Genomic DNA, 14,758 nt, shown 5'->3' with positions numbered 1-14,758 from the left:
TACTGCAACCGATGATCAGGCAGTATGTTTTGACGATAATGATGTAATTAAGATAGAAAATGGTTCCACTTGTTTACAAAGTATTATTATTATGAGGTTAAGTATAAGGTATAAATTTGCGCATGTAATTAAAGAAGAAACACATATATTCATGATAAGTATACAAAAAAACTGAAATCTAAGAACGCAAATGTTGAAATATTACCAATAACGATTCAATATATATATATATATGGTCTAATAGTAATTAATACAAAAAAAATAATATGATATGATAATGTGTAGCATCAATAATGACGCTATAATTATAATATGCAAAAGAAGTACATAATATAAAGAGGAAAGGTAGGGTGATATAGTGACTAATGATAATAGTAATTAATATTTGGGATATATGGGAGTACTTAAACGCTTGCGTAATTCTAACTAATACATAATTCAAAATTCAAACGAAGTAGTAGTAAGGTAAAGAAAATTTAGGGTCTATAGGAATACTTATTGTTAAACACTAGAGTAATTCTGAATTAATACACAATTCAGATTTCAAATGAATAGTGGAGTAATAAAAATTTAGAATATATAGAATTATTTAAATGCTACAATAACTCTAAGTTAATACATAATTCTGATTATATATATATATTTTTTTTTTTTTTTTTTTTTTTTTTAGACTGAGGGTTCCACGTCGGCGGTGATTTTTGTGCAAAGTTCGGCGTGGCCAATCCGAATTAGCGCGTCCCTAAAGTTATATGCTCTATCGAACATTTTGGTGGTCTCCATATGGAGTTTCACCAGGGCCGCACCCTTTCTTAGAGGATGGACTATATTTATCCATCCATCTTGTCCCTCTAAAAGGAGTCGACACAGGTCTCGTGTCATTATTGGCCACGTTTGCCTACCATTAGGGGCTGCGGTGTGGGCTAATCCACATATTATGGCTTGCCAGGATACCCCCTTAAAACGGTCTTCTAGGTGATACACTTCGCTCATACGGCGCCACACTGTTCTTCCCCAGTCGCCGAGCATTATTTTGACCATCCAAGTGTTTTTATTTATGCTTTGTATAAACCCTCGCTTCCATCCTTTCTTGTCTTTAACCACGACCTCTAAGTCCTCCTTCATATGGTGAGGGTATACGAACAATGAATTGGCTCTCCTATCCATCCGGAATTGGATTTCTTCTTCCATTTCCAGGAGTTCCCTTGCGCTATTTTTTAGTTGTACCCAAAACAGCAAGGGTGATTCCGCTCTTACCACGGTCACCTTCAGGCGACCGCGAGTCTAGAATTCAGTGTCGATGTAAGAGGTTTCCATTTCTGTATATAAAAAAAAATTTTACTGTTTTTGGTGCATGGGGAGATCCAAAAAGGGGGTTTATTGTGTTGGCGGTATGCCTTGCTTGATATGTGAAGAAAACCGGGGGGGGGTTATTGTAATTGGCGGTATGCCTTGCTTGATATGTGAAGAGAACCGGGGGGGGGGTTATTGTAATTGGCGGTATGCCTTGCTTGATATGTGAAGAAAACCGGGGGGGGGGTTATTGTAATTGGCGGTATGCCTTGCCCGTTAAAATTTCGCTTCTTTAAGCTCCAAGGTATATGTAGTATCTTCCCGTGGGGGGAGGAGGGGGTAGGTAGCTGTTAGAGTTGTGTTGTTTTCTGTGTGGATGGGTTCAGGTGTCTCGTTATTTTGGGTATAGGGAACCGGCACGCTGGCTTTCGATTTTTTCGATTGCCTTGTTTTCAAATGTATTAGTAGATGTGTTAGGGAGTCCCATAGGGCTCCTAGCAGGTACAAGGACCACCCGTACACTGTGTGTAAGGCGTAGCCGTGTACTATTGTGTCTAACGTCAGTTTTATGACTCTGATGCTCAGGTATATTCCGATTAGTCCAGCGCTGAGATTCCCGAAAAATAGAAATTTATTCCAGAATTTGTTCCATGTAGATATTGCTATTTTTTCTATGGTGTTTGTATCAAGTAAATTGGAGATTGATCCCCCTTCCAGGGATATGGTTTTTCCCATCACCCCTCTCGCTAGGGAGTTGAGGACGGCAGGTCGTTCGGCTGGAAACATTATATGATCTCGTAGGTCCTTTAAATCTGTTTCCGTGTATATACCGCTGGTGGCGAGCGATCCTGGGCTGATGTATTTCCATACAGGCTTAGTCAATGGTTTTATAGTGACCGGCGGTATGGTATCCACTGGTCTTGGCATAAATTTGTACCAAGAATCTCCTAGCTGATACATGGCGGGTGCTAATGTGTTACAAGTGGTTTGCGTTCCTTGTTGCAATAATATGTGCGTTTGTGGAGTTAAATAATACGTTTGATTTTCCCGAAGCACGGGTAGTTGGTTGTAGCATCGGTTTGTTTGAGCGAGCTTGACTTCGACGGGTACGCATTTTACGATGTGAATAACCTCTCCAGCTAGTAGAGCCATATAGCCGGGCCCTTTCATTAGATGATATGCAAAAATATCTGGAGATTGTGCGGCTATGGCCAAAGCGTTTTGTAGCATTCGTTGCTCTAAATTACATTGTTGTAATAAAATGTCATGGTAAAGTTGATTAATTTGCGTGCGAATATGTTTTTCCACGTAAACAAACTTAGAATTCATGTACGTGAAGATATCGAGATTTGAAACGCGCGATTGTTTTTTGAAAACGACGGTTCCTCGTACAGTTTCGAAAATCATTAATTTAGGATGTTCGGTACGTATTATCGAATATCCGCAGACATCTTGTTTGCCTTTACTGGTTAGGGCGAATATTGTGTCTTGTGTGGTGAGAGAATATACTGTTTGGCCTTGCTCGTCGTCAATTATTTTGTAGGCGTACCCCTCGAATAATATTCCATAGTTATTAAATTTACAGGGACCTGCAGGTACGGTATTCCAATACGTGTCTCCTCCTTCGATGTCTATGCAATGTGTAGAGCCGAGTTGGCAAGTAATGCCGGATCTGAGTTGTACTTTATTAGTGTTGATGCGTACGTCGGCAGTGTAATCCTGTAATGTGATTTTTACAGTTCCGACTACAATGACATCCGACCATGTTCCGTAAGGATCTGAGTATGCTCCTCCGTGGCATTCGCCGTAGTTGTCTACTTGACCAGCTAACGTAATCGGTCTGGTTATTGTGCTATTGGATTTAAGTCCTGAGATAAGAGTGCTTCCTACTTGATAACTTCCGTAACTATGCATTCGCCTGCAAGCCTCGCGAGTTATTTCTTCTATATATGAATATTTTCCGTTATGTACATCCATTGTGTGAGAAAACATTCCGCATTTCTTGACTAATCGGTCGATTTCAACTTTGCACTGTATTACGTGCACTGCTTCGAATTCATTAATTTGTAACAGCTGTACGTAAACTTGATCCGGTTTAATTTCTTTACGAGGGATATCGCATTCCTCGATGTTTAACAATGATAGCGTGGTTAGGTTTGCGGAGGAAGATCCACAGTCATATCCTATTAGCCCATGTGTTGGATGCAGGTATACTGCTAGTATTATTAATATTGCGATTATTCGTCTGAATTTGCGATCCATCTGAAATATTAATTATTTTTGTAGGTGTGTGTATCTTTTTCCTCTTATAACCTTTATGTATTTCTACTTTATTTTTATTAACATTATATTTTGTATTTTTAATATATATATATATATATATAAAAAAAACATTTATTTTTGTGGAAAATTAATCCTTTTTGTTGATTATTTAGTGGTTTTAATGTAGGAAATTCGCAATCGATTAGGATGCACGATTCGGCTATTTTTCTTTATTCTAATTTTTACATTATTTTTATTTAATATTTCCAGTACTTCATGAGGTCCTGTATAGTGATCCCCGAATTTTCCGGGTTTTGGCCCCTTTAAGAGAAATACATGGTCTCCTGGTTTAAAGGTTTGGGGGTTAATCTTTCTATCGTAATATTTCTTCGATCTGTGTTTTGCTTCGATAACGTTTTCACGAGCATTTCCTTGAATTGTATGAAGTTGTGTAACGAGGTTTACTAGATAATCGTTGTAATTCGCTAATTGGTCGCTTGGAGGTAAAAGCTCGTTCGAAGGAATTCTGGCTATTTTTCCGAAGACTAATTCGTACGGTGTATGTCTGGTTGCTTCGTGTACATTAGTATTATAATTGAACATTGCAAGGCTTATCCATCTATCCCACTGTTTTTGTTCGTTTGCGTATTGTTTTAAATATTCTCCTAATGCGTGATGCGATCTTTCCAAAGATCCGTTAGATTGTGGGTGGAAGGCAGTAGTACGAAATTTACGAATTTTAAATAATTTTGCGATTTTCCTCATTAAATCACTGATAAAATTTCTTCCTTGATCCGTTAATATTGCCTTTGGCGCTCCGAATATGCAGATGAAACGATCTACGAAAGCTTCTGCGATAGTTTCGGAGGTTTGGTTTTGTAATGGTATACCCATACAGTATTTGGTCAGCTGATCTTGTAAGGTCAAAATGTATTCGCTGTTTCTTTCTGTCTTGGGTAAAGGTCCGACAATATCCATGGCTACCTTGTCGAAAGAAGAGCCTGGTGTGTCTGTGATTATCATAGGCTGTTTTGTTTTGACGCGTACTAATTTTCTCAGTTGGCACTGCAAACATTGTTGTATGTATCTTTGAACGTCTAGTTTTAAGTTTTCCCAATAGTAATTGTGTTTTATTCTATGTATGTCTTAGTGACGCCGCGATGTCCTCCGGTCGGCGAACAGTGCATCTCACCAATTATAACGGATCGTAGATCTTTCGGTGGATATTTAATTTGTCCGTTGCAAATGATTATTTTGGTAGTGGAATTAATGAATCTTAATTGCAGTTGCGATTTGATATTATTCCATGGAACGTTGTTGATAATTTCTGTTTTTGCAATGCTGAGTGTTCCTAAATTTAAATTTTCAGTCAAATTTCGTAAGTCGTGTATGACCGCGATAATTTGGTTGAGAGTCGCTGTGGGGCCTTCTCGTTCCGTCTCACTGATGGGTAAGACTATATGGTAGTAGGTTTTGTATTTTATTGCTTTCGCTTTACCTAACTCCAGGGGTCCTATATTCGGGAGTTCGTTTCTTTCGAAGAGTTTTTCAGATCCTGAGTCTAAAGGTTTTCCGTAAATGTCGACAAAATACGCGACATTGTCTTTTCGCAGAAATAATAGTTCGCGAGAATCTATTACGTTGCTTTTAATTATTTTATTCTCAATGATAGTAGGTTTCATTTTTGTTTTTCTTGATTTTAAATTTTTATTGATAATTTCTTCTTCGTCGTCATCGCTTTCTTCCCTTTCTTTTCCATCTGTTTCTTTGTTATCCTGATCTTTGTCTGGCGGATCGTTTCCTTCTTCTATCTTTTCAGTATTGTTTTTGTTGTTATTATGATTTTCATTATTTTTCTTAATATTTCGTTTTGTCGCCTGACTTCTTGTTTGCGTTCTGTTTTGTTTTGGAGGATCATGTATTAGCGCTTTTTCGATAGTTTGTGACGCTGGAGGTTCGTTTAGTTCTTCGGGGGTAAAAGGTATAGGATCGGCATTATTATCAGGGGGTTCTTCTTCGAGTATTGGTCCTTCAATTTCTTCGGTATCTGACAGATATAGTTGAAAATCGTCGTCTTCTTCTTCTTCGTCATCGGTTTCTTCCAGCATTCTGGAAATTATTTCTGCATCTTCTGGATTATTTGGATTTAATGTTTTTCGTTCTTTTATTATTTTGCAATCAATTTCTTCAAGATCTACTGGGTTTCTTGATAATGCGTCCGCATTTACGTTAGTTTTTCCTGCCTTATAAACAACGTCGTAATCGTATTCCGCTAATTTTAATCTCCAGCGAAGTATTCTCATATTTGCGTCTTGCGCGTTTTTAAACCACATTAAAGGTTTATGATCTGTAACTAGGATGAATTTTCTTCCATATAAGTATGGTCTGAAGTGTTTAACGCAATATATTATGGCTAGTGCTTCCTTTTCGTAAGTGTCGTATTTCGTTTCGTCGTCCGTGAGTGTTCTGGAAGCGTATGCGATAGGTCTGTCCTTGTTTATTTCTCCTTGTGAGAGTATTCCTCCTACGGCTAAACCTGACGCATCCGTAGTTAAAATAAATGGTCGAGAGAAATCAGGGTATTGTAGTACTGGCTCTTCACATAATTTTTGTTTCAATATCTCGAAGGATTCTTCTTGAATTGATGTCCATTCGAAACGAGTGTCGTTTTTTAATAGATTTGTTAATGGTTTTGCTAGTTTAGAGAAATTTGGAATAAAGCGCCGGTAATATCCGGCAAGTCCCAAAAATTGCTTAATATTTCTTGGGGTTTTCGGTCGGGGAAATTTATGTACTGCCTCTAATTTTTTCGGATCTGGTTTTACTCCATCTCTGCCAATTACGTGTCCCAAATAAGTTACTTCGGTTTTTAAAAATTCACATTTATCAGGTTGTAGTTTTAAATTAGCTTCGCTAAGTCGTTCTATTAATGCGTTATATTTTCGTTCGTGTTCTTCTAAGGAAGTAGCATAAATAACAATGTCGTCCATATAAACAAATAATTCTTCGCCCTGTAATCCTGTTAATACTAAATCCATTAGGCGCTGAAATGTTGCAGGAGCGTTTTTTAATCCAAAAGGCATTCGATCGAATTCGTAGTGACCGAAGGGAGTAGTGAATGCAGTTTTGTGACTGTCAGCAGGATCCATTTTTATCTGATGAAACCCAGATGCTAAGTCGCATACAGAGAAATATTGCGCGCTAATTGATCTAATATATCTATGATGTTAGGTAATGGATATGCGTCCCCGATGGTCTTGTCGTTTAAAGCCCGAAAGTCGAGGACCATTCTCCAGCGCTTGTTTCCTTTGGAGTCCTCTTTCTTCGGCACGATCCATATGGGCGTATTGTATGGCGATTGTGAGGGTTTTACGATGCCTCCTTCTAACAGTTCCTCTACCTGCTTGTTTATTTCTTCCTTATGTAGTTGCGGGAATCTGTATTGACGAGTGTTAATTGGTCGATCATCTGTGGTTGGTATTTGATGTTGGAGTACATGAGTTGCAGTTAAATTTTCTCCGGGAATATGAAATTGGTTTTGACTGTTTGTTATTAATTTCTTTACACTTTCTTGTTCCTTTTCATTTAGATGTTCCAATCGTAATAATTCGGTAATTTGTATAAAGCGGTCTTTCTCCTTTTTCTCGGAAACCACCAGGCAATTATGCAAATCGTTGCTTGCATCGTTAATTTGTTGTTGTTTTCTTTTATGTTTAGATTTTCGTTTTCGCATAAATTTATCTATAATTTCTTGCGATTTATTTAATAAAGACGTCGAAACTTTCGAAGACGGTTTGGTTCTGTTTTTCATGCGTTTAGAGTTTTTAATGTTTAATTTTTCAATATTTAAATATTTTTGTGCCTTTTCAAGAAGGTCTTTTATAGTGACATGAGATGACTTTAATTTGTCATTGTGGTCTTCTGTGAATAATCCAACTTTCGGAAATTTGATATCTAGAATTGATAAGGAATTTTTCTCTCTTAAATTAGAACAAGATTGTGTCAAATCGCGTAGTGAGGTTTGGTAACTTCCCTCCTCGCAATTGACGGAGCTAGAATTTTCTGTCGAGGTTTGGAAATTTCCCTCCGAAATTCTAGAAATATCCCCTCCAGGAGAGGTTTGGTAACTTCCCTCTCCAAGGGATTTTGAATCATTTAAATTTTTGAGAGAGATTTGATAATTTTTCCCTTTACTAGAATTATTCAATTTTTCAAGAGAGGTTTGGTAACTTCCCTCTCCGTTAATTGTTGGATTATATGAAATTTCAGGAGAGGTTTGGTAACTTCCCTCTCCTGGAATTTTCGAATTATTAAAATTTTCAGGAGAGGTTTGGTAACTTCCCTCTCCAAGGATTTTCGAATTATTAAAATTTTCAGGAGAGGTTTGGTAACTTCCCTCTCCAAGGATTTTTGAATTATTAAAATTTTCAGGAGAATTTTTATTCCCCTTGTCAACATTAATTTTGTTTGTCCTTCGAGTTATTTCCGTAAATTTTCCTTCATCCTCGAAAATTTCTTCTTCGTCTTCGATATCAATATAAGTTTCGTTGGTGTTCATTGGTTCTTCGTTTATAGATGAAACTTCATCGTAATTGTTGACCGTCGGACAGTCGGATTTATGGTCGTCAAATAATTGATCCAACGGCTTTAAACGCAAAGTGGGTACGCGGACTTCCACTTCTTCGTCTAAAGTACTTATAACATTGAGATATGCTTTTCCGGAGATGTTCTCTACAATAGTGTCTCCTAAGTAAATTCCATGTTCTATTTTTAATTTTGGTATATATCCCACCTTTATTTCGGGGTTTTCTATCCTTACATAAAATAATGATTCGGATCTCGGAGACACTATTATAGATTCCGGTGAGAAAAACGGTATGTTAACTTCGGATACGGTCAGATATCCTTGAGCGTAATCTATTTTCGATGATGTTTGTTTAAAGAAATCATTTCCCAATATTCCGGATTGTGGAATCGGAAAGTCGCGAGATACTAAATGGAAAGATATCGGAATTCCAAGGAGATTTAAAGCGACTTCTCCGAGCGTATATACGGGATGATTATTTATACCATTTAATTTTAATATATTTGTATAGTTAATTTTTAGAGTTTTAGGTATAAAATTTTCCTTGATTATATTTGGTCCGGATCCCGTGTCTAATAGAAAGGTTATTTGCGATGGTATTTCGTTAATTTGGACCTGAACAGTAGGCACGCGACTATGTTTATCGAGGTTTACTGTTACGGGTCGTATGTCGATGGTTTGACGGCCTACTTGACTTCTTGAGATGTCGACGGGTGTGAAGTCTGTCCGGTCCCCCGTTGTGCACCCGACCCCGAGGGACCTGTGTAGTTTCCCTGATTATTTTCTTTTCGACGATTATTACTTGCGTTGCGTAACTGACAATTTTCAAGGAGATGGCCTTGTTCTTTACAATATCTGCAGAATGTATCGTTCTTCGTTGTCAGTTGTTGATTTATTTTAACACGACAATCCTTAGCGGAGTGTCCGAATTTATCGCAAAGTTGGCATGAAACTTTCGGTCTACTTTCCAAACTTCTTTCCTCGTTCTGTTTTTTCCAACAATTACTAGCCGAATGGCCAGGCCTTTCACACCATTGACAAGTAACCGTCGATTTATTAATTTGTTGTTGGGAAGTAGTTTGTCGGCATGATTTGGCGTCGTGGCCGGTTTTTGAACATAATTGACATATAGTAATTTTTTCTTGAATTACGTTTACTGACTGACGAGCGCGAGGATCGCGTTGGCGACATTTATCCGCACTGTGGCCGCGTTTTTTGCATATTTGGCAAATTAAAATCTCCGTTCCGTTATTCGTTTGAAAATCGTGCCCTTGTAAGGAAAATTGAACGAGCTTCCTACAACTACTTGCGGCATGTCCCTCTTTGAAACAGATCTGACAGATTTCCCGCACTTGATTAGTGTACGGTGATTGGCCTGTTTTAACGCCTTGGCCTTGGCGCAAACCTGTCATCTCTCGAAGCTCTCTTTCTATCCTTAGGGCGTCGGCGACAGTTTCTTGTACGTCTAAATCTCTAGTGATTCTTTGCTCTATTTCAGGCTTTAGCCCTCTAATAAAACACTTACACATGTCTTTTTCTACCGTTGTTTTTATATTTTGATTGGGTAAAATGTGACCGGAACTTCGATATGCTTCCAATATTTGTTTTCCAAGTAATTTAACTCTATTTGCGTAAGTGACGACATCCTCTTCATTCCTTTGATAAATACATCCTAGTTCTCCTTGTAACTGATATACATTTTTAGTGGGTCCATAAATTTTCTTTAAATAAGTAGTTAATTGCAATACAGTATCAAAATCTTCATCCCGAATTGTTCGACGCGCTTCTCCCACTATTCTAGTTCTTATAATTTTAGTAAATTGAGCCTCTGCTTCCTTAGGAAGCATGGCTTTCGCTTCCTCGCAACCCTCGATAAAATAATTTAGCGGAATGTTACTACCGTCAAAAAAGGGGACGGCGTCTACCGCGTATTTTAAGGTAGCAAAGGGGTTAGGTTGCGCCATGTTAAAAGAAAGTAAATTTTCGGGATCGCTTTCGATATCAAATTTTTCGATTTGATCTTTTATTGTTTCAGTAGTTATATCGGCGGAATCGTCGGAATCTGGCTCGGGCGATTCGGCTACTAAAGTATTTTCAGTTAAATCGAATTCTGAGGAAGGATCTTTTAACGAAAAATTTATTTGGCGAGATGTCGAAGTTGAAGGTACTAAAGGTGTGGATGTGTGAATTAATTCGGAATCAGATGGTTTAGATTTAGATTTGCGTGTTCTATGTGGTGTTGTTAATGCAGTTTTATATAGTTCTTCTATTTGATCTTTATCAGTTTGACCTCTTGTTCCTTTACTCATTACCGCTACCAGGAATCGCACATTTCTATCCCGGACGAGCCCCCAAATTTTATTTATGTTACGTCCAGACTCAAGGAAGGAAGAGTCGAAAGGAAGGACGTAACTAAATTTATCTTTTCGAACGACGGCAGACTATCCGTCTGTTCGACCCGAACGAACGTCTGGGCCCAAATAGGTCAACGACCGCAAGGGTCGCTCTTACTCTATTTAAAGGGCCGTTCGCTCGGTGGTCCCTTTTTGGCAAGAGAATTTAATCTCTTTTACGCAGGATGGGACCTTGTGCGATCCTGGTTTACGGGAATAAGTGGGAACGGGTTATTAATAAATGAAAATCATTTATTTTGAAATTTATAAATTTATTCCTAATATAAAGACGAAAGAATTTATATACATAATAATATTATTGACGGACTTAGTTGCTAATGAAGAGTGAATGTATGTGTATGTGTCGCGGGTGATACATTAGTACGGAGGTCTTCAATCGGGGCAGAAAGGGGTAAGAGTTATTGTTTAAATTTTAGGGTCCCGATTGGTGGTTACAATAATTTAAATGGTAATAGGTATATAAAATTAGTGTCCATGTGTGTGCGTGTAAGAGAGACTTCTAGGTTATATGAGTTCGGTAATTATGGCGGTGGAGGGGGGATAGGTTCGTAGGAGAAGGTGTGCAGGGACGGCTAAAGGATATCTTCGCCCGGGAACATACCAGGGGATGATGTTATTCCTATCGGTGGTCTCTAGAAATTCGCGTAAGGCCTCGTGGTCTACGGGGCCTGGACCAATCGTGAAAGCTTCCTCAGGGACTTCTCGTATCCCTGGGAGCTGGTTTATCAGCCAAGCTCTGAATTGCTCGTATGAGAGCTTGGCAGGCGATTCTGATTCCTCGGAATCGTCGTCGCTGATATCTACTACCTCAAACCCTTCCGGATGTTCCCTATTTACAGAGGACGTTGGGGATGAGGGAGGAGAATCTTCAAGGGTGATTGTTGAGGGAGCCGGAGACGGAGATCTAGGTGGCTCAGGGCGTTCGGGAGAAGCAGGGGGAAGAAAGGGAGAAGGGCTCCGCGGAGAATCGGCGTCCTCAGAGGAAACAGAGGAGTGAGGGGAAGGGGCCCGCTGAGGTATAGCGGGTTCGGGAGAAAGAGGAGAAGGAGTTCGCGGGGAATCGAAAAATTCTGCAGAAGCAGAGGTAGCGGGAGACGGCGTCAGCGGGGTTTCTATATGTTCGGGTGAGGAAATAGGAGAGACCGTAGGGTGATATGTATTAGTTGTCTCTGTATGGATCGGTGTGTTAATTTTTTCTAGGGAGCCGAAGGTTTCGCCCGCAGCCAGACTCCGTGCCAACGCTTTCTTTAACCGCCTATTACGCCGGTTTCGCGCCAATTTAACAGCGGTTCGCGAGGGTCGTCTCCTTGGATTTTCCACTACGAGAGCGAATAATAAAGTAACCGGGCAAGAAGAGTTTTTACTGAAAAATAACTCTGGGAGTTCTTGTAAGAGAAAAAAAAAATATATATATATATATATTTATTTTTATATAATTTTGATATTTTAATTATTTAATAATTTAGTTAGTTATTGTATTACTTATTTGTTCATTCAAGAGAGAGAGAGAGAGAGAGAGAGAGAGAGATAGAGAGTGAGAGAGAGTAAATCACGGATTGCTCCGCTATCGCGGGAAATCCGGAGTGATTTCAAAAGATAAAGGGATGATAGAATTCACGGATTGCTCCGCTATTGCGGGAAATCCAGAGTGATTTCGAGAGAAAGAGGAGATGGAAGAAATCACGGATTGCTCCGCTATCGCGGGAAATCCGGAGTGATTTCAAAAGGTAAGGGGATGATAGAAATCACGGATTGCTCCGCTATCGCGGGAAATCCAGAGTGATTTCGAGAGAAAGAGGAGATGGAAGAAATCACGGATTGCTCCGCTATCGCGGGAAATCCGGAGTGATTTCAAAAGGTAAGGGGATGATAGAAATCACGGATTGCTCCGCTATCGCGGGAAATCCACAGTGATTTCGAGAGAGAGAGAGAGATAAGGATGGGGGAAGAAAGGACAGTTTTTCGAAGTTAGAATTTAACAAGGATAATAAATTAATAAATTAAAAAGGAAAACAATTATAATTTAATTGAAGTCCCAGAATTATTTTAAGTATTATTAGTAAGGGTGGAGATGTAGCGTGCTTGATAACTTACTACTTATGGAGTGCGCAGGTAGATGTTAATTATTCCAGGTGTGAATCTGGCTACGGACTCCTCCGTGAGGATGGTGTTCCACTCGCAGTTGTTCACTCGCGAAAATCGTCGTACTCGGTGAGCACTGGGCACACGATGATTTCACAAATGTCACTGCGAATGCTCACGAGTTCGAGATTCTCTCGAAGGATGGTGATACAACTTTTCGCGATTGATCCGCGAGCGTAGGTTTGAGAAAAGATTGATATTCTCTGAGAGATGTTACGGGTATATATACCTTCTTGCTCCTCCTTCCCGTTAGTTTGTTAATATTTCCTGACGAATAGGGAATTTTTCAATAACGCCCTTTCAGTCCCGGAGGCGTCTCTTGACTTTAAAAGTTTATCGGGATTGGTCAGGGCTTTTGTTTAGGGCCCTAGGTTTTGACCAATGGAGAATTTGTTGAGGTTTATATTTTTATTATCCTCTCGAGATTTCGATATCGGCGGCGGTGTTTGTTGTTAGTTTTTCCTATATCGCGATATTTGTCGTTTGTTAGTGCCGCTTTTATCGGCGGGTTCTCGCTTTATTGCCCTCGCGTGTGGCTTAGAGCTTGTTTGCTGAGAGGCGATGCGTGTGGCATCTTTTTAATCTTTATATTTTTCGCCGCTTTCTCGCGAGAATACCCGCAGGTGTGCTATCTTATTTTGCACACTTTCGTTTTCATTATTTGTTTTCCCCTAATTTTACTAGGGAAGGATTTGCTTTCGGCGCGTTCTCGCCGTCTTTATGTTTTGCCGATATGTGATTTTAACTTATTATTCGCGAGGGTGTCGGCAAGAATCCGCTTTCGGCATCTTTCCGCCTGGTCTCTTTTATTTACCGATTTTGTAATATTTATCGGTCGCTCACGATATCTGCAGCTGTCCGTTTCGCTGGGCACGTTTTCGTTTTATTATATACGTGCCGCTTAGATTATTATTATCTTTTTTCTTCCTTTTTTATTTACCTAACAACAAACTTCGCCTTGGTCGTGGGAAAGAAAAGAATCGTGAAGTCCGCCGGACGTAACAATATACATAAAATAAGGTTGCGTCGCATGGGGTCAGCGGTAAAAAAGTATCGATTTCTAATATTTAAAGACGAGCCAAAAATTCATCCATTATACATTTTAATAGTACATTGATTACAGAATCTTTTGGTACCAAGCAGACACCAGCGTACAAATTTTTTAACTTGATATACATAAAATAAGGTTGCGTCGCATAGGGTCAGCGGTAAAAAAGTATCGATTTCTAATATTTTAAGACGAGCCAAAAATTCATCGATTATACATTTTAATAGTACATTGATTACAGAATCTTTTGATACCATGCAGACATCAGCGTACAAATTTTTTAACTTGATATACAAAAAATAAAGTTGCGTCGAGTAGGGTCAGCGGTAAAAAAGTATCGATTTCTAATATTTTAAGACGAGCCAAAAATTCATCGATTATACATTTTAATAGTACATTGATTACAGAACCATTTGGTACCATGCAGACACCAGCGTACAAATTTTTTAACTTGATATACATAAATTAAGGATGCGTCGCATAGGGTCAGCGGTAAAAAAGTATCGATTTCTAATATTTTAAGACGAGCCAAAAATTCATCGATTATACATTTTAATAGTACATTGATTACACAATCATTTGGTACCAAACAGACACCAGCGTACAAATTATTTAACTTGATATACATAAAATAAAGTTGCGTCGAATGGGGTCAGCGGTAATCGATTTCTAATATTTTAAGACGAGCCAAAAATTCATCGATTATACATTTTAATAGTACATTGATTACAGAATCTTTTGATACCATGCAGACACCAGCGTACAAATTTTTTAACTTGATATACATAAAATAAGGTTGCGTCGCATAGGGTCAACGGTAAAAAAGTATGGATTTCTAATATTTTAAGACGAGCCAAAAATTCATCGATTATACATTTTAATAGTACATTGATTACAGAACCATTTGGTACCAAACAGACACCAGCGTACAAATTTTTTAACTTGATATACATAAAATAAGGTTGCGTCGCATGGGGTCAGCGGTAAAAAAGTATCGATTTCAAATATTTAAAGACG

General features: G+C 38.7%; 1 protein-coding gene across 1 annotated transcript; it reads right to left on the bottom strand.

Moving 5' to 3' along the window:
- Nucleotides 1-1,566: 1,566 nt before the first annotated feature.
- On the bottom strand, nt 1,567-13,685 carry LOC145946902 (uncharacterized). The gene is made up of 2 exons (XM_083056652.1): nt 12,646-13,685; nt 1,567-3,552 (listed from the first exon to the last, which is right to left on the bottom strand). Exon 2 carries the CDS (start codon nt 3,550-3,552, stop codon nt 1,567-1,569), a length of 1,986 nt encoding a protein of 661 aa, XP_082912778.1. The 5' UTR covers nt 12,646-13,685.
- Between the last annotated feature and the right edge of the window lie 1,073 nt (nt 13,686-14,758).

The sequence above is a fragment of the Prenolepis imparis genome, unplaced genomic scaffold (genome assembly GCF_030444845.1).
Source record: "Prenolepis imparis isolate NDT839.2.m4 unplaced genomic scaffold, iyPreImpa1.0 SCAF_27, whole genome shotgun sequence".
Taxonomy (NCBI): domain Eukaryota; kingdom Metazoa; phylum Arthropoda; class Insecta; order Hymenoptera; family Formicidae; genus Prenolepis; species Prenolepis imparis.
This window is presented reverse-complemented; position numbering and strand designations above follow the sequence as displayed.